General features: G+C 46.1%; 1 protein-coding gene across 1 annotated transcript in view; it reads right to left on the reverse strand.

Annotated features, from left to right (window-relative positions):
• The window catches only part of CACNA1B (calcium voltage-gated channel subunit alpha1 B), a 317,851-nt gene that overhangs the window by 161,184 nt on the left and 130,403 nt on the right, over nucleotides 1-26,264 (reverse strand). Inside the window, exon 7 of the mRNA XM_060270557.1 lies at nucleotides 16,162-16,265. Coding sequence (XP_060126540.1) covers nucleotides 16,162-16,265 — 104 coding nt within the window. The remainder of the gene's footprint in view (nucleotides 1-16,161; nucleotides 16,266-26,264) is intronic.

Genomic DNA, 26,264 nt, shown 5'->3' on the forward strand with positions numbered 1-26,264 from the left:
TCCCTCATTTTCAGAGTAGGCCACATCATTCCTGAGCATGCCCATAGATTCCAAGCCAGAAAGTGTTGCCAAGTAAATACTTTGCTGCCTATTGCCAAGCAAATATTGCAAAGGGCAGATAGTGAGGAACAGAGAAGTAGACCCAGACAGGAAGGCAGGTCGATAGGCAGCTAATCAGGCCCCAGATATGATCCAAGGGGTCAAACTTGAAGTATGTTTTGTGGGAGAAAACAGAAGACTAAGTCGTCATGCCTTGCCCTCAGGCAGTGAGTGCCCAAGTGGGGCCACTGTGAGAGAGGTACCATCATCACAGAGTAACATAGGAAGGTGCCTTATTCTGAATGAGACCATTGGGTCCTTCTGATTCTGTATTGTCAACACTGACTGCAGTGGCTCTCCAGAGTCAGGCAGGGGGCGATTCCAGCCCTATGTGGAGATGCCAATGACAGAAACTGGTGCCTTCTGCATGCAAAGCAGGTGCTCTGCCACCTGAGCTGCAATCATTCCCTAAATGCCAGGGAGGCCCAGCATTTGCAAAAGCACAATTTTAAAATAATCACTATAGGGGATGAAAACTTGAAAGGAAACCTTATAAAATAACCCTCCAATTAAAAAAATAAAAAAGGAGAAAATGTTATGAAATGTTGAGTATCAGTTGAAAAAGAAAAATGGAAAAGTGTGGGTGTGTGGAATGGAGTATCCAAGAAGAGGGAATGGGTGACTAGAACCCTGTCAGGTGTTGGGGAGAGTGCTATATTTTGTAACAGGACTCACTTGTAGGTCTTTCGGTGGTGGCTGCTGCCCACTGGACTGGTAGGGCAAGGAGCCCAAAATTAGGTAACACCGGAGCCAGTGACAGACAGAGGCAACTAATTCCAGTTTTGTCCTCCATCCTCCTCCCTGATGAGTTCCAAAGGGGCAGTGCTGAGACAAAAGAGGAAGAAGCTGACAGGCAGGGTTACCCTCTGGACTGATTGTAAATGAGAAGGCAGACAGGTGTTGGGGGTGGGGGGGGTGGCTGAAGGCAGCCAGGGACTGATACGGCAGTGCCCGTTTTGCCCTAATGGAGCAGCCTCCACTGGCATCTTTCCTTGCCAAACTGTTACTTGACCTGTGAATTGGCCCCAAAGGGAGAAGAGTACAAGGTGTCCCTTCCTGTAGCACAAATCCAGCAAGAGTCATTTGCCAGATCTCTCCCCTCTCCCCCCCCCCCCACTGCCCCTTGCTCATTCAGAACTGGCAAATGAAGCAGATGTTGAGCTGAAATAAATTCTTCAGGTGAGGACACTAAAAAGCAGGCCAAAAGAGATGGATGAGTTTTGCAAGGAGCTAAATTTGGAACCTATTGTTGCTGCCTGTAGAACGGTGTCCAAGAAGAGAGACATAGTTCTACTCTGCTGATATATGTTAATGACACAACATCTCCCAATGGCACAGAGACAAGTATGGCAGGGTGAAAGGGGTGTGTGTGTGAAATGAGGCGGGGCACTAGATAAAAAACAAAGGGCTTAGAGCCCAAAATCAGGATGCGGAGCCGGTGGGGGAGAAATTCCATATCCCCCTAACATTCCTCAGATGAAATAGAGACATTTCTCACTCTCCCCACAATTGACCTTCCTCAGCCTACCATTTTTGTGTTTGTCCTCCTATCAGAAGAAGGGCGATTGTCACCACTACTACACCAACAGGACACAGCACACAGCACACACACACACACACACACACACACACACACACACACACCATCGTCCTGAGAAACCCCTTGACCCCACTTTTGTTTTGTTTTATTCTTTGGGAGATTTACAAAAAGAAAAACACGCAGCAATAAACAAATTCTAGAAAGGGGCAAGTTTAAACGTGGATGCACAAAGCATTTCTTAAAAATATAAAAACAACCCAGCCTTTTTTGTGCTTCACTCCACTTCCCCTTTCTTCCTGGCCAAGGCTGCCATCAGAGCCAGTTGGTCCTGTGGGGCTGGGCATCTTTGGTGCCAGCCTCTCCTCCCCTTTACCCACTCGCCAGTAATCACTGCAAGCTGCCTAAGGGAAGAGGCCAGCAGTGGTGGCCATGGAAGTGCTGGCTGATCCTCATCCCCAAACTCAGGAGCAATTGCACTGACGGGGGAAATGGGGGCATGCCCAGATCAAAGCAGAAGTCAGGATGACTTTCATAATTCCAAGAGTGTCCCTGAAAAATTTGGAGACTTGGAGGGTATGAAGAGGAGTGTAGGGGGAGCACACCACCCCTGGCAGTGCGATCCCAGTAGGGTGCCATTGCGGCTGTTCCCCCACCCACGCTGGGCACCACACCCCCACAGGCGGCATGCCCCGCCCCCAGGACGCACGCCAGACCCGCCCCCGCCTGCTCTCCGCCCTCTGTGCCGGAGCATGAAGCTCCACCACTGGGTATGAAATTCATTGGGTTCACATTCCATTGTGAATCTATCTGAACTGTACTTCTGAACCTTGCACAAACTGAAACACAGCCAACCTTTCAAAATTACCATACCACTCTGCTCTGAATTTTGCAATGCAGCTCTCCAAAAACAAACAAGAAATCCCCCCCCCACACACACACACAAAGCCAGAGACTTACCTAGGATTCCCTGAACCCTTGACAAGGAGATGTATCGGTAACCTACCCCCTGGAAAAAATCACTTTACCGCAATAGCCACATTTTACTCCACTCAAGTACTTGAAACTCTGGTATGCCTCGTAGACATACCACAGGCTGGGTCCTTTGCTAACTGAACTATTTTGGCATGTGACTTATTTATTTTTAGAAAGTAAATGTTCCCATGAGCGTCAATCCAAAATACTTACAAAGTAACACCCCACCCCCCATGTGCCCCAATCTATATATTGGGCATGTTGTCAAGGCAAGGCAAGGCTTGTAAAGGATTCTTTGGCAGTGCCAAATAAACCAACCGACTATGCAATCCTCTGTGGGCCTATTCAGAAAATAGCTCCATGGAGTTCAATATGGTTTATTCTAAGGCTAAGTGTATAGGATTGGTGCCTGACATAACCCTATTCAGGCGTAAGTCCTGCTGAGTCAAAGGAGGTCTTACTTCCTAGTACAGTCGTACCTTGGTTTTCGAACAGACTAGTCCTTGAACATTTTGGCTCCCAAATGTCGCAAACCTGGAAGTGACTGTTCCAGTTTGCGAAAGTTCTTTAGGAACCTGAACGTCTGACAGGGCTTCCATGGCTTCTGATTGGCTGTAGGAGCTTCCTGCAGCCAATCAGAATTCGCGATTTGGTTTTTGGACTTTCGGAGGAGATTCCGTTCTACTTCCAAGGTACGACTGTAAATGGGATTAGGATTGCCACCATATGCTCCAAGCTCCAAAAGAGTGAAGCATATTGGTTGGCCCCTTGTGGCTCTGAGCCTTGATTTAGGAAGTCCTGATTATAATATATACGATATCCGGAGGAAGTAGAACAGGGGTCAGCAAACTTTTCCAGCAGGGGGCCGGTCCACTGTAACTCAGACCTTGTGGGGGGGGCGGACTATATTTTGAAAATAATAATAATAAACGAATTCCTATGCCCCACAAATAACCCAGAGAGGCATTTTAAATAAAAGCACACATTCTACTCATGTAAAAACACCAGGCAGGCCCCACAAATAACCCAGAGGTGCATTTTAAATAAAGGACACATTCTACTCATGTAAAAACATGCTGATTCCCAGACCGTCCGCGGGCTGGATTTAGAAGGCGATTGGGCTGCATCCGGCCCCTGGGCCTTGGTTTGGGGACCCGTGAAGTAGAAGGAAGTTTTCAGTTTGCTTTAGAATTATTTTATGTTGAAAATTGGATTTAAAATTAGGTTAGGATATGTTTATATGATGAGTCTGCTAAAGAGGTGATAGAAAAAGAAGCTCAGAAGGAGGGGCCAAGGGAAGTCCCCCCCACGATAGAATATTAAAAAGTTATAACGAAAAAAGAAATTTTATTGTTGTAGTTTCTTTTTTCTTTTTCTTTCTTGTTCTATCTTTATTTGTGATTGTATTGTTTGTTTTAATTGTATTTTTGTTATTTGCATTTTTGTTATTGTGTATATATCAATTTGTGAAAAACGAATAAAAAAAATCTTTTAAAAAAAAGATTTAGGAAGTCCTAGTTGCATTACGCACAGGGTTACACTTGCCTATGAAATGATATTTAATAGTAAATGGTTGTCATAATTAGTGATGTTAATGATCATGTAACAAGTGTGGATGGGGGAGACCCTCTCCTCTGAGTGAGGAGCTGGCAGGACATGTGAAGGCATGAGCTCTTTCATGAGGTCAGGCAAGGGCAGCAAATGGAAGACGTCCACTTCCGGTTGGCAAGGCACCCGTGGCAGGAAAGAATGACAGGACCCAAGTTTTCAGGATGCTTCTCCTCCTATCCCTCCTGGTTTGGAGAGGAGCACTGTGAGCAGCAATGTACCTTCGTAGGCCACTGCCAGGAGGCTGGACTGGATGGCCCTTGTGGTCTCTTCCAACTCTATGGTTCTATGAATCTGGCTCAAGGTTCACCTGGCCTGGATGGCACCAGATCCAGGGTAGAAGAAAACCCTCTGCAGGCTTCTGCGGGTGCTTACTCTCTTTCTGCCCACCCCTGCATTTCTTATGCTGAGAGCACCAGTATCCTGTGAGTGGGGTAGGCTTTGAGAGAGGGCACCCCACCCAGAGTCAGCCACGATCCTGGTCGGCAGGAGCAGGGGGCAATCCTGCCTAACCTCTCCCCCCCCTCCTCCTGAGGTGCTTGTGGGGAGAGAGGAAGTATTTGTTGTTTGGGCTCATTGTTGCCAGCAGACTTTCCTGACCCATGACTGCTGACCTTTGCCAACTCACTAGCTTTGATTGAAAGGTGGCAGGGACAGTGACAGGGGAGGGGGAGAGCAGTGGCACTTCCAGTTTCCTAGCAGGTGCAGGCTTGTATTTTGAAAGTGCTCTCCCCTCCCCTCTCCCACCAGGTCAAAAGGGTTCCTGCGACATCCAAAAGGGGTCTTGTGTCACTTCCTCTCCCTGTCAATCTCCAATGGTGATTTTTGTGCACACACCTCTGGAATCCTTGGCAGGGTCCAGTTTCACCAATCTCTCTCCAACTATGCCTCAGAATAAAGCATATATTGGCAGCACAGGCTGGTGCACATTGGGACTAATAGGGTGGAAGGTAGTGGAGGTCAACAGTACATAGAGCCAGAGCTATAGAAGGCAGAGCCACCTCATCCTCCTTTTATTCCCATCCTCCTCCTTACTGCCCTGCAATGCACACAGCTTCGAACTGGTCATAAGTAAGAAGTTAGGCTTATTGAGCCAGACTGAGGGCAGACTGTGTTTGGTAGGTGATGTGCCACATTTGCCCTAATGGACCAGCCTTCATTTTAAATCAGAGGTATATTTTATTTCAGCAAGCCTACCCAAAGATAATCCTTTAGTCACCCATATTCTTTTTAAAAGTTTTTTCTGATTTCATTAAACAAAATGTACACATCACTTACCAAAACAAAAGACTGCTAAGCCCATGCAATAAATTGAGTGATATACATCCCCCCAACACACAAATAATTTCCCGAATATATTGCATTTTTGCATTATGCAAATAATGCAAATTATTTCCACAGGCGTGCATTTATATGCATATTTCCCCCTTTGTACACATTTTAGTACCTGCTGCTTGGTTGGAGGGGTGCATTGCAAAAATCAGGGAAATGATCATTTTTGAAGACTAGCCTGCATTTTAAATCTCTCTCTCTCTCTCTCTCTCTCTCTCTCTCTCTCTCTCTCTCTCTCTCTCTGTGTGTGTGTGTGTGTGTGTGTGTAACAGTGGCCTTCTGTGGATTGCCAGCGCAATACAGCCTCTACTCTAACCTATGGTGCACACACAGAGAAAGCCGAGGTCGGCAGAAGGACTTTCTGCCGATAGAGACAGAAATCCACTCACAGTCAACAAAAGCAGCAACACCTGGAGCAGGGCTTGCAACTCCCCACCAGTGGCCGAGCACCCAACCAATGTCCAGGGACAATGGTAGAGAGATCTTCAGCTTCCTGGGTTTTTAATGCCATCGCTCCCACTGCCCCATTTTAATGGTATTAAAAATTCAGGAAGCTGGAGAAGGGGGAAGCCACGTATCGACCACTGTTCTCCCCAACCTATATAGCACACCCTCTCCCCAGGGTTTTAGCTGTCCCTTTGCTCACCAGCAGCAGAATACAGCTGCCCTTGCAAAGTGGCACAGAGCTAGTTGCAGGGCTAGCATTCCTCTGTCCCGCTTGCAAAAGAAAAAAGAAAAAAGGAAGAAGCCAAGACTGATGGCTCATCCACACTTCTGCTTGTCCCACACCTGGGTGGCTTACAGCATGTATAGAACAAAGTAAAATATCAAGCATTCAAAACTTCCCAATACAAAGTTGCCTTCAGATGTCTTCTAAAAGTTACAGAGTTCTTTATTTCCTTGACATCTGAAGGGAGGGTGTTCCACAAGGAGGGCTCCACTACCAAGAAGGCCTTCTGCCTGGTGTTTTGCTTGACCCACTGCTTTCCTCGGGAAAACCCACTATTTATCACTGAATTGGAGCAAACCCCCATCTGCAGAAAACCCAATTGACATTTTCTTTGATTCAAACGTAAAGAGGGGGTTTCCCCAGGAAAGTGGTGGGACAAGAAGAGCCCTGCAGGGCAGTGGTCCATCTATTCCAGAATTCTGTTCTCAGAGCGCCCAACCAGACAGTCAAGGGGAACCCACAAGCAGGACCTGTACACAACCACCCTCTACTTTCCTGCTATTCAGAAGCATTGCCACCTCTATCAGCTTGGCTTAGTTTTAGCCAGAACTCACACCTCACTGGAATTCAGTTTTGGCACCTCTCAGTTGGGTACCATTGCCATTCTAAGAGAACAAGGGAGGTGCTCGTGGTGAGTTCTGGCAACCCTTTTTCTAGAAAAATAGCACTGGCTATCAGTCTCAATAGCCATTGATAGCCTTATCCTCCCTGATCCTATTTTAAAGCTGTCCAAGTTGGTGCCCTTCACTGTCCCTTGTGGGAGCCAATTCCAGAGTTTAATACTGTAATGCCCATCCCCTTTGTCCATTCTTTCTAACACAACACAGACTGGCATTTGCTGCAGGTGACCGTTGGAAGATGCTTGGCATTCTACGGCACACACTGGATTGCTAAGCCATTCTGGCACCCTCCCCAGAAAATGTAGATCAACACAGTTTTTTAAAAAATGCCCCTGGTGGTACACACACACACCCCACCCAGGAATTCGCCTCAGTTAATGCTCTCCTTGCTTAGCTTCAGTTCAAGCATTAACAGTTTGTCACATTCATGAAAAGAAAATCCTCCGTCTGGGCAGGAAGCAGGGGGAGTATTCATTCTCAGGTTTCAGAGCCATGCATTTCATCTTCCCCAAGCATAGCCCATCCTTTGTATTGTGCAATTCCTCCTGGGACTCCAGCGATGAGCAGATGCTTTGCAATTCCAAGCTGTTTTGCTGCAGTGCAACTAAAAGGGAATCTGGGCTCTAACTTCCACCCAATGCACCTGTGCTCTATCTGCTTGGGAAAACTCAGGGCAAGATTTGGAGGGTATGGGAGGAGAGAAAGAGCTTGTTCCAATTGCATCCATCTGCATAGATCAATGGTGAGCAAATGTTTTCAGCTCAAGGCCCACATCCCCTCATAGGAAAATTTCTGCATGCCAGAGGTGGTCAGGCACAGAGACAAAAAAAAAAATGGGTGGAGAAACAGGTGTGACACTGATCTCTGTACAGAGGGGTAGAATCCAGCCACCCAAAGGACACATGACTCTCTATCCAGGCAAGAAAGAGGCATTATCGCTTGCCAAGGATGCATTTTGGCAAAGTAAAAGCACTTAAGAAGAGTGTGGAACAGGGCTGACAAGAGGTGTGGCCTGAGGAGGGTTTGGTTCTTGCTACTGTGGGTTCAGGAAAATTGATCAAAATTGACCAAGGGGCTGGAGCAACTCCCCTATAAGGAAATCCTGCAGCATTTTGGACTTTTTGCTTTAGAGAAAAGGTGAGTAAGCAGTGGCATGACAGAAATGTATAAAATTATGCATGACATGGAAAAAAATTAACAGAGAAAAGTGGTTGGTTTTCCCCCCCTTCTTTCTCATAACAGTAGAACTCATGACCATCCATTGATGCTGAACACTGGAAGATTCAGGACATTCAAAGACTATTTCTTCATGCAGCACCTAGTTAAACTGTGGAACTCCCTCCCACCAGAAACAGTAATGGCCACCGCTCTGGAAGGCTTAAAAAGAGGATGGGACAAAATCATAGAGGAGGAGACTATAAACAGCTACTAGCCATGATGGCTGTGCTCTGCCTCTGAGAAATTGTACCTCTGAATACAAGTTTCTGGGAATCACAGGTGGACAGAGTGCTGTTGTGCTCATGTACAACTTATGGGTTTTCCACAGGCATCTGGTTGGCCACTGTGAGAGCAGGATAATGGGGTAAGAAGGGTCAATTTTGTCTCATATTTTTATATGTTGTCTCATATTTTTATGTGTGGGCGAGGTCACACACATAAACCTAATGGATGGAAACCCAGTTTGAAATACCCTCGCAAGACAGTTCCTAACCTTTAATTTCAAGTCCATTTGGCTTTTGACTGGTGGGTTTTTCTAAAGTGAAAGCATCACTTGAAAACCGAATGCAAGGTCCTGGTCCCCTTGGAGTTCTCTCTCTCTCCCAATGAGGCTGAATGATGAAAGAAACACACATGCTTTGGCCACCCCACCTGAGGGTCCCCCTTTGAGGTGAGGGAAGCTGAAGCATCAGGTCATGTCAATTGCCATGAGGGACCCCTGCCTGGGCCTGCCTTCACAGGGCTCCGCAGGACAGCCTTGGCCCTGCCATCTTACCTACATCATCCTTTGGGCATCTCACATGAAAGTCCTGCTGGGAGAACAAAGAGGTACTCTATAGCTGCTGAATTATTCATACCAGAGACAAGGAGCAGGGAAATGCCTTTCTTCTCCAACACAAAAGCAGCTGCTGAGAAGGGATGGGTATGCCAGGAGAACACTTGGCTGGCAAAAAGAATAATGGTGAAGGTGAGAAATCAGCAGTTTGAACAGGCTGAAGCTGGCAATGAAGTTCTCAGTGCCAATGCTTCATATTGCCATTTCAAATGGACACATGCTCTTTGCAAATAGAGTTCTTTTAAAGTGCCATCTTACATTCCTTACACACACACACACACACACGTTCTAGAGGAAAGTAGGAGATGCACACAGGCTATCTGTGTGCATCTTCTTCTCCATGCCCCTGGCCACCCACTAGCCACCCTTTTGACAAGCCTGGATTGTTCCAGGTGGCAACCTGAGGCCATCTCAACCTGCTCTCACCACACCATGGGTTGACCAGAATTAATATGAAACAGTTTGAGATTCACAGAATCAAAGAACTGTAGGATTGGAAGGAACACCAAGGGTCATCTACTCCAACTCTGCAATGCAGAGATCACTGCTAAAGAATCCCTGACAAGTGGCCATCCAACCTGTTTAAAAACTGCCAATGAATGAAAGTTCAATGCCTGCCAATGGAAGGTGGAGCCAGTTAATTCTACTCCCTCCCCCAATTCTCCTTCCTGCTGAGTTCTCCAAGGGACAGTGCTAATGTATGAAAGAAAAAGGCAACTTGATGGACTGGTTGTAAGCAAGAAGGAAGCCCAGTGAGGGCTGGTTGACAACAGACTGAGGTTGGTGAGGCACTGCCCCATTTTCCCCAAACAAACTTGCCTCCACTGCATGAAAGGCTAGGAAATACCTCTCTTCCAATCCCAGCTAAGAATGATGTAATCCAGTTGTTTTTATGTGAAGAGCAGCTGCAATTTGGAGGTCTGTATAGAGAATGATACACAGAGAAAGACCGTCTCCCTGGAGACTTGATGTGGGAGTAATTAGGGATATTGGGGGGGGGATTAACTTGGTTCATGTTTACATGCAAAGCTACCTAATTTACTCTTCCTGAACAAATACATGAGTAGTGGGGAATCTTTTTCAGCCTGAGGGCTATATTCCCTACTAGGTAATCATCTGGAGAGAAGACACGTCCCAGTGGTGGGTGGGTCCAGAAGCAACAGGGGGTGGAACCACATATGTAAATTTATTCACACATCCTTCTCTATCCTCCATCCAAGCAAGAAAGAGGCACTGGCATAGTTCCAGGGCACAAACCAGCCAGGCAAAAACATTCAGGGATGGTGAGAGATGCGGTCTGGAAAAGAGGTCTGGCCTGGGGAGCATCCCAAGGGCCAGATAGAAATGCATTTGCCCCCCCCCCCCAGGATTGAGGTTTCATATGCAATATGCAAACCAAGCCCCAACTATTCTTTGCAATTCAACCTTCTCTAAATCTGGTGATGCTGTTCCCCAGCAAGCCAAAAGTCGACAAATCACTGCTCGAAGTCAATAGCGGTACACATTTTTCAAACCAATTCCCTCCCCCCATCCCAAGAGGGCCACTAACACAACCTCCTTTGGGGGTAAATAAAAAGGAGTATTGTAGGAAGTCACCAAGAGCACACAAAATGTTTCCCCTCCTAGACACATATTTGCCACCTGTCCTACTTCGAGCAGGACATCTCGGATTCTGTTTCAAATCTCGGATGTCCCAACTATTCTGCCACTGCTACTGTGAGGCCTCCATTGAGGCCTGCTGCAGCCACAAACATACTCAAAGAAGCTGGGCCACACTTCTGGAAGTATGGAAGCAGCTGCGGTGGGCCTCGGTCTTGTCACGGTGGAGGCAGCAGAGGAGAGCTAGCGAAGGTAAGGTGGTAGGTGGGCAGTGAACTTGCAGGTGGTGTCATAGCAGTGTGGCCTGGGCACACCTGTGGGTGGCAGTGGGGTGGGTGGAGTGGGGTGGGCAAAGGTGGTCTGGGATGGAGGCGGCCTGGGGGAGTGTCCCCGATTTGGGTTGGGAAATGTTGGGTGGTATAGGACACTGAGAAAGGTACTGGGGATTGTGTATGTTTGGCCTACGCATCAGATCTGGGCTGATTTGGATTGGTTTGGCGTTTGGCCAGATCAGGTTGAGACAGCTCGGGATCATCCCAAATTGGGCTCCCAGAGTAATTCAGGGTTGGCATACAGGTAATAGGGGTGTGGGAGAAGAGGCAGGTGACAGCCTCTGCAAAGAGTACCATGAAACAGTGTAGAGTACCATGAAACAGTGTGCAAAGGGGCTTTCAAACAGCCTTGCACTTCATTTCGGTTGCATGTGCCTGTTTCCAGCCAGGCAACATGCATGCGTAGAAGGACTAAATCCCCAACTCAGGTTCAGTCCTGTATTGCAGTCAGGAGAAGGGGAAGGAGAAACAGCATCTCCTTCTTCTCCCACCTCCCTCCTGACCACATGCTCATCAATGGGGTTTAAAACCCTTATTGAGCATTAGGACTGGCCCCTGAATCAATCTGGGGCCCAGATCTAGGTTGGATCAGCCAGTGTCAAATTGAGGCCAATCCAAACTACCACATTGGGTCCTCTATCAGGTCAGCATATGGTGTGTGTGCACAACCCCAGTTTATATGGTTGCCAGCTTTTTTTTACTAGCTGTGCTCCAGTGCCTTTAACAGCATCTTGACACACAGACATTTGATAGGTGACACTTTGTCTGCATTCTCTATACTGCTGTCAGGAAAACTTTTCCATGCTGCATTTTTTTCTTTTCATTACAGACTGGTGCTAAAGGCAGAGCAGCAGAAGCAGTAAATGCCTAATGAGTTAGATGGGGAAAGTTTATTAAACAAAGCAGTAGGAACTGTATGTTTAGACTGAAAGTATTTGGGGATACCAGTGTCACAGATACTTAAAAACATGGGTTAAGGTCACCTTTTCTCTCTCATTTGAGCCACATTTCCCCTCGTCCAACTTAACTCCTGCTTTTTGCTACTTTCTATCCTGCTCTTACCACTTCCACCACCCACAATCAGCATAACAAGGTCAAAGTGTCCTGCATCTCAGTACGATGAAAAAGAAGAACAGCGCCTTAACAGAATGGGTCAGTGGATGATGCTTGTTAGTTAGTAATTATGTTCCAGGAAACAGGGGGAGAAACATAGGTCTTGTTTATGATGTTGAAATGAATAGAGATGAGGGAGGTTAATTATAAATCTGTTTTAGGAACACTATAGACCCAAGTGCAGGATGCAAACATTACCTTAGGTCATTACTCATTTCTGAAGCTCAGAAAATAATGTAGAATGATCTGTTTGTGAAAATGATGCACATTGAGAGTGGGGAACATTCTTCAGGTCAAGGGCTGCATTCCTTTCAGGGATACCCTTTGTGGGGCACATGCAGTGGTAGGACAGGGCCAGAGATAAAAGTGAATGGAGCAATGAATGTAAACTTCAGCATTTTACAGTAAGCTAGTTTCTACATACACTCTCTTGCCACCCCTCTATCCTCCATCTAAGCAAGCAAGAGGCCTTATCAGAGTTCAAGGACACATCTCAGTGAGTAGAAAGACTACAGGAGGGTGCGAAGATGAGATATCATGACAGTTTTATCACTTTGTGAAAAATAGCTGTGTACAGTGGTGCCTCGCTTAACGAATGCCCTGCTTAACGAAATTTCCACTTAATGAAAGGATTTTTCGAACGGAGGTTGCCTCGCTAGATGAATTCGTTTTATGAAAAATTCAACTAGCGAATCGCGGTTTCCCATAGGAATGCATTGAAATTCAATTAATGCGTTCCTATGGGCAAAAAAAAAAAAAATCAAAAAAATTCAATGCATTCCTATGGGCTTCTCTAGACGAATTTTTCGTTATAAGAAAAGACCCGTGGAACAAATTAAATTCGTCTAGCGAGGCACCACTGTACAAGAATATGACCTGAAAAGCTGAGACTGGATGCAACCACACCACACCTGTATCTTTGGGGCAGCTTCCCCAGGGATGGGGAACTTCTGGCCAGCCATTGTTGAACTAAAGCTACGAACATCCCCAGAGAGTGTGGCCAACTGTCAGGGAATATGGGATCTGTGGCCCAAAACCTGGAGGGCACCATGCTGGTTATCCATGTACAGTACCATTATCCAAACCCATGTTGAGAAAAGAAGAGAGGTCAGTTCAGCTTCCTGGTTGCATCCAGGCAGGGGCGTACAAAGTGGGGGTGGAGGGGGCAGGTCGCCCAGATGCGCACTGTCCATGCGGGCATCCATACGGGCTGCCTCTTGCACAGCGACCTAACGGGCTTCCACGTGTGCACACTCCATATGGGATGCCACACATGCACAGTCCATACAGGATGCTGCTTGCACGGCAGCCTGTATGGTCACCGTGCAAGCAGCGAGTGGCTGCACATATGGAGTGTGCATGTGCGGTATTCCATACGGAGCGTGAACACGTGGGATGTCGCACATGCGCAGTCCATACATGCTGCCCCGCCCCAGGTGCCAGAGGAGGTTCCTCCACTACTGCATCCTGAAGGGAGAGGCCCTGCTAGCCCAGGATGCTAGAGCTCACTAATAGCTGGCATTTATCTCGGGAAGGACCAGGCCCTGGCTCAATCAATCAGGCACTTAGAGATTCTGCCACCGTCACCACTAGAGATAGAAGATGAATTTGATTCAATTAGGATTTTAATGTGAACCTATCTAAGGCCCCTCTGCCACTATACATTTAAAACAGCATCATTCTACTTTAAGCAGCCATGGCTTCCTCCAAAGAAACCTGGGAGCTGTAGTTTGTTTAAAAATGTTCACCCATAGCTACAATTCCCAGAATGGTTTAGCAATCAATCCCTCATTCTCAGGAAATGCTGGGAATCGTAGGTTTCTGTGGGAGGAAATAGGGGTTTCCTAACAACCCTCAACATTATGTGGTGGAGTCTCCTTCTTTGGAGGTCTTTAAGCAGAGGCTTGACAGGCATATGTCAAGAATGCTTTGATGGTGTTTCCTGCTCGGCAGGGGGTTGGACTGGATGGCCCTTGTGGTCTCTTCCAACTCTACGATTCTATGATTCTATGATTCTAACACCCTTAGCAAACTACAGTTGCCCAGGATTTTTTTTTGGGGGGGGGCTAACCATGACTGTTCAAAATGGTATCATGCTGTGTAAAATGGCTAGCACAGATGAGTCATAGTATTGTAGAGTTAGAAGGGGCACCAATGGTCATCTAGTCCAACTCCCTGCAATGCAGGAATATCAGTTGAACTATCCATGACAAATGACCATCCAACTTCTGCTTAAAAACCTCCAAGGAAGGAGAGAGTCCACCAGCTCCCGAAGGAGCCTGTTTGACACTGTCAAACAGCTCTTACTGTCAGAAAGTTTTTCCTCATGCTTAATCTGAGTCTCCTTTCTTGTAACTTGAATCCATTGGTCCAGGTCCTACCCTCCAGAGCAGGAGAAACAAGCTTGCTCCATCTTCCATGGGGACAGCCCTTTAGCTATTTGAAGACGGCTATCATGAAATCTCCAGATTTTGTGATGATGTTCTCCAACCAAATAATGCATGCAAAAATGTGCATACCAGGGGACAGCATGACTAAAGATACACACATTAACCTGAGGTGGGGGAACTTTTGGCCCTCCAGATGCTACTGAACAACTCCCATGTGTATGTGTTGGAGTTCTGTTGGGATCGCAACCAGCACAAGTATACACACAGAGAGTTGTTCTCCTAGACTTATTTCAGGAATATTTGGACTGTTTGGCTTTGAGATACTGAGTTGTGCATGTCATGATTATGTTGGCACTTGTATATATTATTAAAGATTTCATGTAAAAGAAGGTGTTGAAATGTCATACAATATTGTTAATGAATTTTTGTAAACCACATACAGAGTTGTTTAGTTTGTGATTGAACTCCCAACTCCCATCAGCCCCAGCCATCACTGCCAATATCCAATGCTGATGGGAGTTGCAGTTCAGCAGCATCCGGAGGGTGAAAGGGCTATCCCACTGCTGCATTGGTGAATGACGGGTCAGAAATGCACCATATTAGACAAAATTGCTCACAAAACCCAAAACTGGATACAAAATTCTGTATACCAGGAGAAATTTGCACGAAAAATGCTGCTGAATCTTAATACCTTTTCGTTTAATTGCAAAATGAGGCAGAAATGCAGTGAACCAAACTAAAAGTCTGGAAAATCAAGAGACTGAGAGAAAGGGAAAGGGGAAGATTCATTCATCCCTATCTGCCACAGAACCTGGCTACTGGAGCACGGTGTGAACTCCTGAATTACAGAACAACACCAGCGGCCTTTTCCCTCCCACTCACAGTTCACTTAGATCATCCTCTGGTCCCTTTCCACAAATGAAGGCACATACAGATCCAATTCATTGTCAACAAACGCTCAATGGATTAATCAACTGAGCATTATTCACTTGTCCGATATGCATTAAAAAGGGGGGGGAATCCGAACCCCACTCTTGATTTTCCCAGCCTTATATCTTTTTCCTTCTCCACCCCCAGGCCAACTGGCTACTTGAGAGCTTTAATAATAATGCCTTCTCCTCCAAAGGCTTCACCCGATTCCGAATATTTACCATGAAACTGGAAAGCGCTGTAGCGGAAATGGAATCCTGCATAACCGAGTTGGTGCCAGGTGTTGGCTTGATAGAGCACATCCTAAGGCCCCACACCCTAGCTGTGGGCTCACTTAAAAGAGCCCTTTGGACCTGCTCCTCTTTGGCACCACTGCAACCTTCCTCTTCACCTGCAACCAGAAAGAGCTGCAAACCACCCCTCCCTTGTTTCAGATGCCCTTTGAAAATATATATTGTTTAGGCAGGCCTTTGCAATATATTTTCTTTATTTCTCTTTTTTTAACCAATCAGTTTTTATTGATGTTTTTATGCTGGTTTTATTTTTATAAGTTGCACACCACCCTGATGGTGTGTTTCTTTTTAAGGAAAGTGTGGATTGCCAATAAGCAATAAATAAATAAATGGACCAATGGTACGACAGTATAATATAGCTTCCTATGTGTGAGCACAGAGGTAAAGCTTTTGGCTTGCATGGAGAAGCTTCCAGGTTCAATCTCTGGCATATCCAAGTCTGGAGAGCCACTCCCAGCCTGTGCTGGCAATACTGTGACAGATGGACCTGGTGGCCTGACTCCCTACTTTCTCCGTCTTATCATTAGTGGAAAAGAAACTGGGTCCTTACCCTGATAGGACACCAAGGACCAAGTTGAGCATGAAGAAAGAGCCGATGATGATGAGGGGGATGAAGTAAAGCCAGTTCCACATATTCCCTGCAGCGTCGTTAGTCTGGAGAAAGACAGAGAAAAGGGGAAGAGGAGAAAGAGACTTTAATCCAAACTCACATGTCCAGCATACAATGAACCAAGCATTTCTTTTTTACTGTTTTTTTTTTAATACTACACTTCAGCGGTGCTTTTCTTTCTAGAAAATGAGGTGCAGGAACACTCATGTTTTTTTTGACAGAGCCAAAGCCGTTGAGCATTATTTAGGGGGGGGGAAACAATGTTTTGGGGGCAGGAACGCTTCTCCACCTCATCGCCCCACCACCAGCATCACTGCAGCCGCATTTCAACGTCAACTCCAACACGCTGCCCCACAGCCTCCAACATAAAGCCATGAGCGGCATGCAGCCCAAAGACTCCGACACGCAGCTCTGGGCACCTTGCCACTATACAGCTGCTGGTACACAACAAAGAGGTGCTGGAATGCATCAAAGAGGTGCCGGAACTCAGTTCTGGTGAGATCCACCTGAAAAAAGCCCTGCACTTCACTACTCATTACATCAGGGGACTTCGCCTGTATGTGAAGTCAAGCTCTCCCAGATTGAGCGGACGGGAGCAATAGTGGGTCCAGTGGTCAAGAAGGCAGTTTTTGCACATGCCGTAGAGGGAAGTGAGAGGCAGACGGGGCTCATGAACATGGGAGGGTAGTCCATCTAGAAGAAGGAAAACTCTAACACTAAACCTCCACTGCCTTGTGGGACATCTTCAGGAGAAGAAAAAGCTAAGGAGTAAACCCTACACAAATTCAGCGTGGAGTCCCTATGGCCTTGTACACTTCCTTCCAGCAACTCCTGCAGTTAAACTGGTGCTAAACACATTGCTCTGATTTCCTTGGGACCACACCAGTGAAGCTGAGACAGGTGTCTTGTTGTCTGGGCAGCTCAGGACCTCCATACATACACACTGCCCAGGCTTGCCTCCCACGGAAATTGCTTCAGTGCTGCTAATGCAGCATTTAGACCTCACACCTGGAGGTACACTCTATTGTCTCTTGAGAGAGATGGGTGCCCACACCATGGGTGAGCAACCTCAGGCTTGATGGCTGAATAACAGCCCTCCAGAGTTCTCTATCTGCCTCCTAGCTGGATCAGATTATTTCCAAGGTCCCTCTCAAACTCTGTGGGTTAGTAGTCAATGTTAGTCCTACTCAGAGTAGACCCATTGGAATTGATGGCCATGACTCACAGAGGGACATTTCAGTAGGTCAACCCTGAGCAGAATGTAGTTGGCGGCAATGCTATGGTTCTAAGGACCAGCTTCCATCCTCACCCATTAGAGGGTGATGGATAAGGGATCTTGTGCTGACTCCTGTCTCATTCACTAAGGGCTGGGAGCCATGAAGCAAAATCAATTTTTATGCCTTCCCTTAAAATACTTTAATGGTTTAATGCTTGGGTGACTTGTTTATGCCACTCAACTCCCAACCCAACCACAGAACTAATCAGATACAATGGAGATAGGAAATGGAAATACTTTCAATGCTCTGATAGTGTTTTACATTGTAAAACACTTGAGAGGCTCCGGACTTCTGCATTGCATGGGGGAAAAATTACATCATGCATTTAAGAGTTACATACATCTCATTGATTTTACATATCACCTTGCTGCTTAAGAACAAACATTCTATCAAGAAAAATAATTGCTGTACTGGAGCTCACTCAATGCTCACTAATTTCTTGCCGTGATCCACACACTACCACCAGTCAAACACAATCCTGTGATGGTCAAAAGCCGGCTCCACTATGAGGAGCTGAGTGCTCCTAGGTAAAATCAGGGATGGAGCAACTCTCCTGTGAGGAGAGAAATGTGAGTAAGAGGTGATATGGCAGGAGCCTGTAAAAGTATGCATGGCATGGTGAAGGTTAAGAGAGAAATGCTTTTTGTCCCTCTGCCATAATACTAGAATGCAGGACCACCCACTGAAACTGAATATTGGAAGATACAGGATGGAGAAGGGGAAGAACTTATTCACAGGCGCATAAAGTTTTTGCCAATACAGGGCTGCCTTCAGATGTCTTCTAAAAGTCTGGTAATTGTTGTTCTCTTTGAAATCTGGTGGGAGGGCCTTCCACAGGGCGGGCGCCACTACTGAGAAGGCCCTCTGCCTGGTTCCTTGTAGCTTCACTTCTCGCAGTGAGGGAACCAGCAGAAGACCCTCAGAAGAGGACCTCAGTGTCTGGGCTGAACGATGGGGGTGGAGATACTCCTTTAGATATACTGGGCCAAGGCTATTTAGGGCTTTAAATGTCAGCACCAACGCTTTGAATTGTCCTCAGAACCATACCGTGAGCCAGTGTAGATCCTTTAGGACTGGTGCTACATGGCTCTGGCAGCCACTCACTGTCACCAGTTTGGCAGCTGCATTCTGGATTAGTTGAAGTTTCCAAGACACCTTCAAAGGTAGCCCCACGTAGAGTGCATTGCAGGAGTCTAAGTGGAAGATAGCCAGAGCATGTACCACTCTGGCAAGACAGTGCATGGGCAGGTAGGGTCTCACCTGGGCCTTTAGAGGCACAGTTACCTCATTCAGGGCCAGGATGTCCCCCACACCTGTCCACCCTCTGCCTCCCAGAAACAGTACTTCTGTCTTCTTGGGAGTCAACCTCAATCCGTTAATCACAATCCATCCTTCAACTGCCTCCAGACACTCACACGGGATGTTCACCACCTCAGAGAGCAGCACAGTCATACAAGGCAAACCCTGCCCTCCACAACATCTTTTCCTGCTAGCTCTGTGACTGATGGAGGAGATCCTGCTCCATCCCGGAACATCCAGAAAGCAACAAAAGATGAAGATTCTCTGTTTAACGGTCACTGTTACATCAAATAATCTACTTGTTGTTGTTGTTCAGTCGTGTCCGACCCAATGGTATTTTTTTGCTGTTTTTAAGATAGCCTCTGACTTAGAGAGAGCTAGACAAGGTTCTCTGAGGTTGTTCAGCTTTCCAGTGAACAGACAATTTACTTCATAGAATCATAGAATTGTAGAGTTGGAAGGAACCTCGAGGATCATCTAATCCAACACCTTGCAATGGAGGAGGACTGTAAGGGGATCGAACCCAGGACGTTGATCAGCACCGCTAGTCGCATCAGATGGTTTGGTGGGGGGGGGGAGTGAAAATGCAATATTACCCCAAAGATTGATGTATGCCTGTGAATACCAGGTGCTAGGAATCAAAGGTAGGAAGAGCTCTGTCCCGCTTATGAGCTTCAGAGCTTTGCAGGTTTGTTTGCCACTTCTGCTAATTAGCAACGCTATTTACACATTATTTATTTCAGCTTATTCCTACACATAGCTCTGGGGTACACACACATAGACCTGACATATACAAAGAAGTAACATCCCAGTTCAACTCCACACAGAAGTAAATCCATAAATCACCATGCATGCTGGGAACTTCCCAGGTGTTAATTTTTTATTTATTTTTAAGTGCAAATAACAAGCAGCTGTTACTCCATCTGAGGTGAGGAATCAACACCCTTCTTTGTACTTAAGAATGTAAATACATAAGAAGTTGCCTGCAGGGTAGAACTAAAAGATCCTTACTTTTTTTCCCCCTAGGGATAGGGCACCTCAAGCCCAAGAACTGGGTGTGGCCCTGTAGCCCTCTCTTTCTGGCCCTCGGGACTCTGCCCAGGCCACATACTCTTCCCAACCAGACCTCTCATCTGTCCTGCTTTGCAAACCCCTTCAGAGCTTTTGCCCAGCTGGAACAATGTGCCCTTGAACCTCTGATCTTGCTCCACGCTTGCCTACATGGAGGGCAGAGAGGGAGGTGTCAATGAGTGTAGAAACGTCTATTGTAGAAAGGTACAATTTCCATGTGTTGCTCTGCCCACTTTTAGCCTGTGTCCCCACCCAACATGGGCATGTGGGTCCTAGAAGATTGCCCAGAAGGGAATGTGGCCGTCAGGCTTCAAGAACTTCCCCTGATACAGTGGCTAACCAGATGTATCCAGGAAGCCAAATGACATGACATGAAGGCAACTACTCTCTCCTGCTGTTGCGCCCAGAAACTGGTAGCCAGTAAGCAGCACACCACCTTTGAACCTGGATAGTTCCATGTGGCTATCATGGTGCATAGCCATGAATATGTCTAGCCTAGCCTTCTCCAGGCTCTAGCCTTCCAGGTGGACTCCCATGTTTTCCAGCCCTGGCTACCACAGCCAATGGTCAGAAAAGCAGGGTGCTGCAGCCCAACCTTTTCTGGGGCTGCTTAAGAAAGATCTTAAGATAGGTAGTTAAACTATGGAGTTCACTCTCAAATGAGGTAGTGATGGCCACCAGCTTTAATGGTTTAGAAGAAGGTTAGACAAATTCACGGAGGAGGAGAAAGCTATCATTGTCTCCTAGCCATGATGGCTATGTTCTGCCTCTACTGTCAGTGGCAGTATATCTCTGAATACTAGTTACCAAGAGTTGTAAGTGGGACGAGAGTGCTGTTGAACTCAGATCCTACTTGCAGGTTTTCCAGAGGCATCTGGTTGGCCACTGTGAGTATAAGATGTTGGACTTGGTGGGCCTTTGATCTGATCTGGCAAAGCTCTTATAATCTTAGCCATATGATCTTAGGGAAGGCAGATGCAACTGAGTGCCTAACCATCTACTCCTGAAGAGATGGTTGCCCTGCCCTGAGAGACCACAGGAGCAGGGAGGCCCAGGCCACAGAACTTCTGCCATCACCTTCCAGTCAACTGGAGAGGGCTCTTATTACTCCACATCTGAAATCACTTATCTGTTTCCATACTTCAAAACTGTAAATTGCCTTGGTATAAAGGACTCTGTAAGCGCAATAAATGAATGAATAAAAACATTCAGAGTGACGCAGATTGGGGGACAGTGGTCTAATCCCCTCTAAAATACATTTAAGCTATTAGTAATTGCCACATATTTATTCAGAGAAAAGGCCATAGCTCACTGGTAGAGCAACTGCCTTGCACACAAAAGGCCCCAGGCTCAACCCCTGAAATATTCACACAGTGCTGAGAAGAGGATGCCTGTTTGAAATCCTGAAGAGCTGCTGTGACTATTGAGCTGGATAGACCCAAGGCTTTGACTTATAAGACAGCTTCTTATGATGTGGTGGCCAAATCCTTGAAATTAGTTCCCCCTAGCATGAGATGTTGTACTTGAAGTAGGATGAGTGCAGGTGCCGGGCAGGTCCCTGGCCCAGTAGTTATTATCGGCTTCCTTATTGTTCCTTATGTTTAGCATTCTTCTTGGGGAATTGTTTTCCTTTTGGCACAGAGGCAAGTCTGTGTACAAAGCCTTTCATTACAGTATTTGCTCCTTGCTGTCTTTGTTCCCTAAAATTGGCCTGAGCAATAATCTGAGTGTTTCTTCCCCCTTGCTTGTTTTTTAATAGGGCTCCCAATAGCTAAGACCACGGTGACATTTTTTACTAGAGGATAATTTCTGGCATCCTCCGCTTAAACTCTGGCAACTTCAGTGTTCAGTGAAAGAGCCAAGTTTTCTCTTTGCTGCCCTGATTTTTTCCCCTTACCAATGAAGCTGCAAAAGATTTATCTAGAGTCAAGATCGGAAGCACTTTTTGTGGGCCACTGGCTTCCTCAGCACAAATGCTCTGCTCAAAAGTAGTGACTTTTAAGTTTCAGTGGCAAGTTACGATGAGCATTTGTAGGGCTATTTCTAGTTACAGGGGAGTAATACAATTAAGGGTGAACCTAACTAAACCTAACAACACAAAAACCGAGACACAGCCATCTTTCAAAATTTATACCTCTCCTCTTTTTGAAATGCAGTCCTCCTGCCGAGTAACATGCATAAAAATTAAGGTAAAGCATGCTTGATCTCCTCCACCACCTCAACATTAAGGGTGCCTAGCCCCCTCCCAACAGATATTGGGGTCCTATTTATCTACTTGCACTTTGACGTGCTTTCGAACTTCTAGGTTGGCAGGAGCTGGGACCAAGCAACAGGAGCTCACCCCGTCACAGGGATTCGAACCGCCGAATAAAGCTAGAGTAGAATAAAAGGACTTCTGGCTGTCTGTACCTACACATTATATTCATTCTTTAGAATTCAACCATTCTATCTTCTATAAGGCAGTATTTTTTTTCAATCTTCAAATCCAGATATTACAAGTTCATTTTCTCTTTCACGCAAAAAGTCCATAAGAAATTTCCAATCCTTAACAAATGTTAGTGATGATTTTTCTCTAATTAAATATTTTAGCTTAGCCATCTCAGCTAAGTTCAGTAATTTTATCAGCCATTCTTCTATAGTGGATAGGGCTGTGTCTTTCCATCTTTGAGCATAGAGCAGTCTCGCCACAGTAATCATATATTGGAGTAATCTTCCATAATCCTTTTCTAATTGTATGTCTATAAGCCCTAAAAGGAATACCGTAGTTCTGACTGCAATTGGATTTTAACCTTTTAAATTTGCTGTATCAATGTACGTATTTGCATCCAATATTTTTAGCCGGTTGTTGTTGTTGTTAATAAATTTGTATACATATGAGAAAATGTCCCTTCCTATTCTCTCTCCCCCCCCCTTGAAATTTCCAGGAAAAATTCAAAACATTTTAATACATTCTAAATAGTTTCTCAACAGTTTTACTCCTGCCTCTTACAGAACTCAATGGGGAGAAGGATGGTGACAAAACTAGAATTAGTTGGCTCCACCTGTTATTGGCTCTGGCTGAACCTGGCTTTTGTGCTAGTGCAACCTATTGTTGGTCTCCCTGTCTTCCACCCTACCAGTTCCAACTGGCACAAGCCACCACCGAGAGCCCTTGGGTGGATGGAGCCACTCTAGTCCCTGATATTATTTCCAATCTAAGCAAATGCTTTCCCTGTCATTTTCTCTATTTATGCTTCCTTCTATCCATCTTCTCTGGAAAGAGGAGGGTACTGAATAGGAACAAGGAAGAGCATGGCCTACAGATAGAGCGCAAGGTCTTGAGAGGGCAGGATTTCCCCCCTTTCTCATCTACAGAAGAAGCAAGAACACCAGGCACCCTGTGTCCAGTAACCGTGCTCAGCAGCAAAAGGGGCTTAGCCAAAGAGGACTGCGACAAATCACCTTCAGAATGGATGCTGGAATAGAACAGGTCCCCTGGGGCAGGTGAACAATTGTCAGTCAGCCTGCAAGGTGGCTGAACTAATTTCATGTTCCTTCCATGTTTTTATTTATTTAAATAAATGGAAAATTTAAACTACCAACCATTGAGGCTGTGCTGAACTTTATTTTTTGGGCACCAATACTAAAAACAAACAAATCCACAACTGATGTTAGTCCCTGAAGGATTTTACTATTAGAGGGAGTTCATTGTCAGTCTGGACTCTGTTAGCAAGACCAGAATTCTGGCTCACAAACAAGGAAGCCTGGAGGAACTGGCAGGATGCAAATACACTGGCGTAGCATGGGTTACTGGTGCCCAGGTTTGGGGCAAATGTTGCACCCCACTGGTTGACTGGGCAGCTGGGGTGAAGGCATACACTGAGGGGGGGGTCTTTTCCCCTCAGGCACTTTCCTGCCTTCCTCCCCAAGGTGGTGGTCTTGGGGACTGGAGTGGCACCATCTACCCAAGCAAGTTTTTAGTTCAGTCAGTAGAACATGAGACTTAATCTCAGGGTTCTGGGTTTGAGCCCCACATTGGGCAAAAGACTGCTGCATTGCAGGAGGTTGAATTAGATGGCCCTTGCAGTCCCTTCCAACCCTACAATTCTATGGTTCACATTGGTGGCTATTGCCTATTGGAACTTGTAGGGTGGAAGGCAGGGAGACCAACAGTAGCTGGTGCCAGAACCAAAGATAGACTCTGCAAGAGCCAATGAATGGTAAAGGTAAAGGTAAAGGGACCCCTGACCTGAATGGTAGAGCCAGCTAATTCTAGCTTTGTCCCCATCTTTCCCTGCTGAGTTCTGTAGGGCCAACCCTGAGACTAAGGAGGAGGAGTCTGACAGCCTTAGACGGATTTGCAAATGAGGAAGCAGACAGGCGGGTGCTGGCTGAGAGCAGACTGGTGTTAGTGGGATAGCATTTCATGTGTCCTAACAGACCAGCCTCCACTGTTGGTTCTCCTTAATGGGAAAAGGCTGTAAAAGCTTTCAGTTTAGGTCAAGACTTTGTCAGGTGAATAACAGTCTGTCCTGGCTTTTAGCATGTTCTCTAGTTTTGACCTAGAACACCATGTTCTCTAGTTTTGACCTAGACCTAGTTTTACAAGAAAGAAAATTCCACCTAAACATTAGGAAGAACTTCCTGACAGTAAGAGCTGTTCGGCAGTGGAATTTGCTGCCAAGGAGTGTGGTGGAGTCTCCTTCTTTGGAGGTCTTTAAGCAGAGGCTTGACAGCCATCTGTCAGGAATGCTTTGATGGTGTTTCCTGCTTGGCAGGGGGTTGGACTGGATGGCCCTTGTGGTCTCTTCCAACTCTATGATTCTATGACCTCCCAGTTCTAATCTTTGACTCAGCTCCTGTTTTTCCACATCCTGAGTCTGCCCCCCTCTCCCCATAACTGCTGATGCCTCAATTCTAAGACAATTAAGCGACTGGGCTAATCATGATATGAGCAGCATCAGGGTTACTGGAGAAAGCTAGAATACCCCCCCACACACACACACACTGTCAAGCTCCTGAATTCTAAGTGTACCAGCCCAGTAGATAAAGCAAGGTTTTGCTCAATCAGAATGTAGGGCACACAAGAAAGAGAGATAAGTCCTTCATCTGCAGCACAACAGAGGTTATTCCAAACTCCCAGAGCAGCACGATGGAAGACCCATCTGCCATCCATGCAAGTAGCTGAAGATGAATTTGCTAATAGTGCTGTCAGAATCTATCATCTTGTAAACATGGCTAATGGGCAAAGACAAGCTCTATAAATTTCCAGACAAACACAAGTATTAAATCAGGTATTAAAGAAAAAGAAAACAACCCACAACTATAAATACTCAATTGGGGCATGAGGTTGACACTGTCTGTCCTGAATCCATCCCGGCTAATGTGATTTAAGTTTTGCCAGCATGCCAGCTGCAGGGAGAGAAAAGAAGGCGTCTTGACAAGAGGAACAACAAAGAGAGTGCCCAGTGAAAATGCAGAAGAGGTGGGGAAACCTTTGTACCCAAAGGCTACATCCCCTTCAAATAATTTTTATGGTGGCTGCAGACTAGGGGTGGGAGGGTCCAGAAGTATAAGTGGGTAGAATTTAATTTTATATTTGTACAGTAAGGTAGTTTTTACACACACACACACACACACACACACACACACACACCTCTGTCTTCAATCCAAGGCAAGCAAAAAAGCATGCTTAGAGTTCCTTCCTTCCAGGCAAAAATATTCAGTGAGTTGCAAAGCAATGCTGGTGAGGGATGTGGCCTGAGGAGAGCCTCAAGGCTGAGACAGAAGAAACCTGGATGCCCAGATTTAAGACGCATAGGATGGTTTTAGGGTCTCCTTCTCCCACCATATTAATCCTACATGGATTCCTCAACACCTCCTGCTTCTTTACTAAATACACTAAGATGGAACCACTTCCTCTAAAATGGGTTGAGGCCATTTGTGTCCTTCCATCAGAAGTTATTCCTACATTTTTGTCTCCCCAGAATCTGCCTTCAGCCAGAACAAAAAGAACATACGAAGAGCCTGCTAAATGAGGCCAATGGCCTATCTAGACAAACATTGTTTTCTCAAACCAATCCTGCAAGCAGGACCCGAGCACAAGAGCACTCTCACCTCCTGTGGTTTCTGGCAACTCGTATTCAGAAGCATTACTGGTTCTGACCATGGAGGCAGTGCATAGTCTTTGTGCCTAACAAAGTGTTTGTGCTGACATTTACAGCCCTAAACAGTCTTGACCCAGTATACCTGAAGGGGCATCTCCACCTCTGAGGGTCTTCTGCTGGTTCCCTCACTTTGAGAAGTGAAGCTACAGGGAACCAGGCAGAGGGTCTTCTTGACACTGGAGCCCTCCCTGTGGAACACCCTCCCATCAGATTTAAAGAGATAAAGATTACACAACTTTTAGAAGACACC

Source organism: Zootoca vivipara, chromosome Z (assembly GCF_963506605.1).
Source record: "Zootoca vivipara chromosome Z, rZooViv1.1, whole genome shotgun sequence".
Classification (NCBI taxonomy): Eukaryota; Metazoa; Chordata; class Lepidosauria; order Squamata; family Lacertidae; genus Zootoca; species Zootoca vivipara.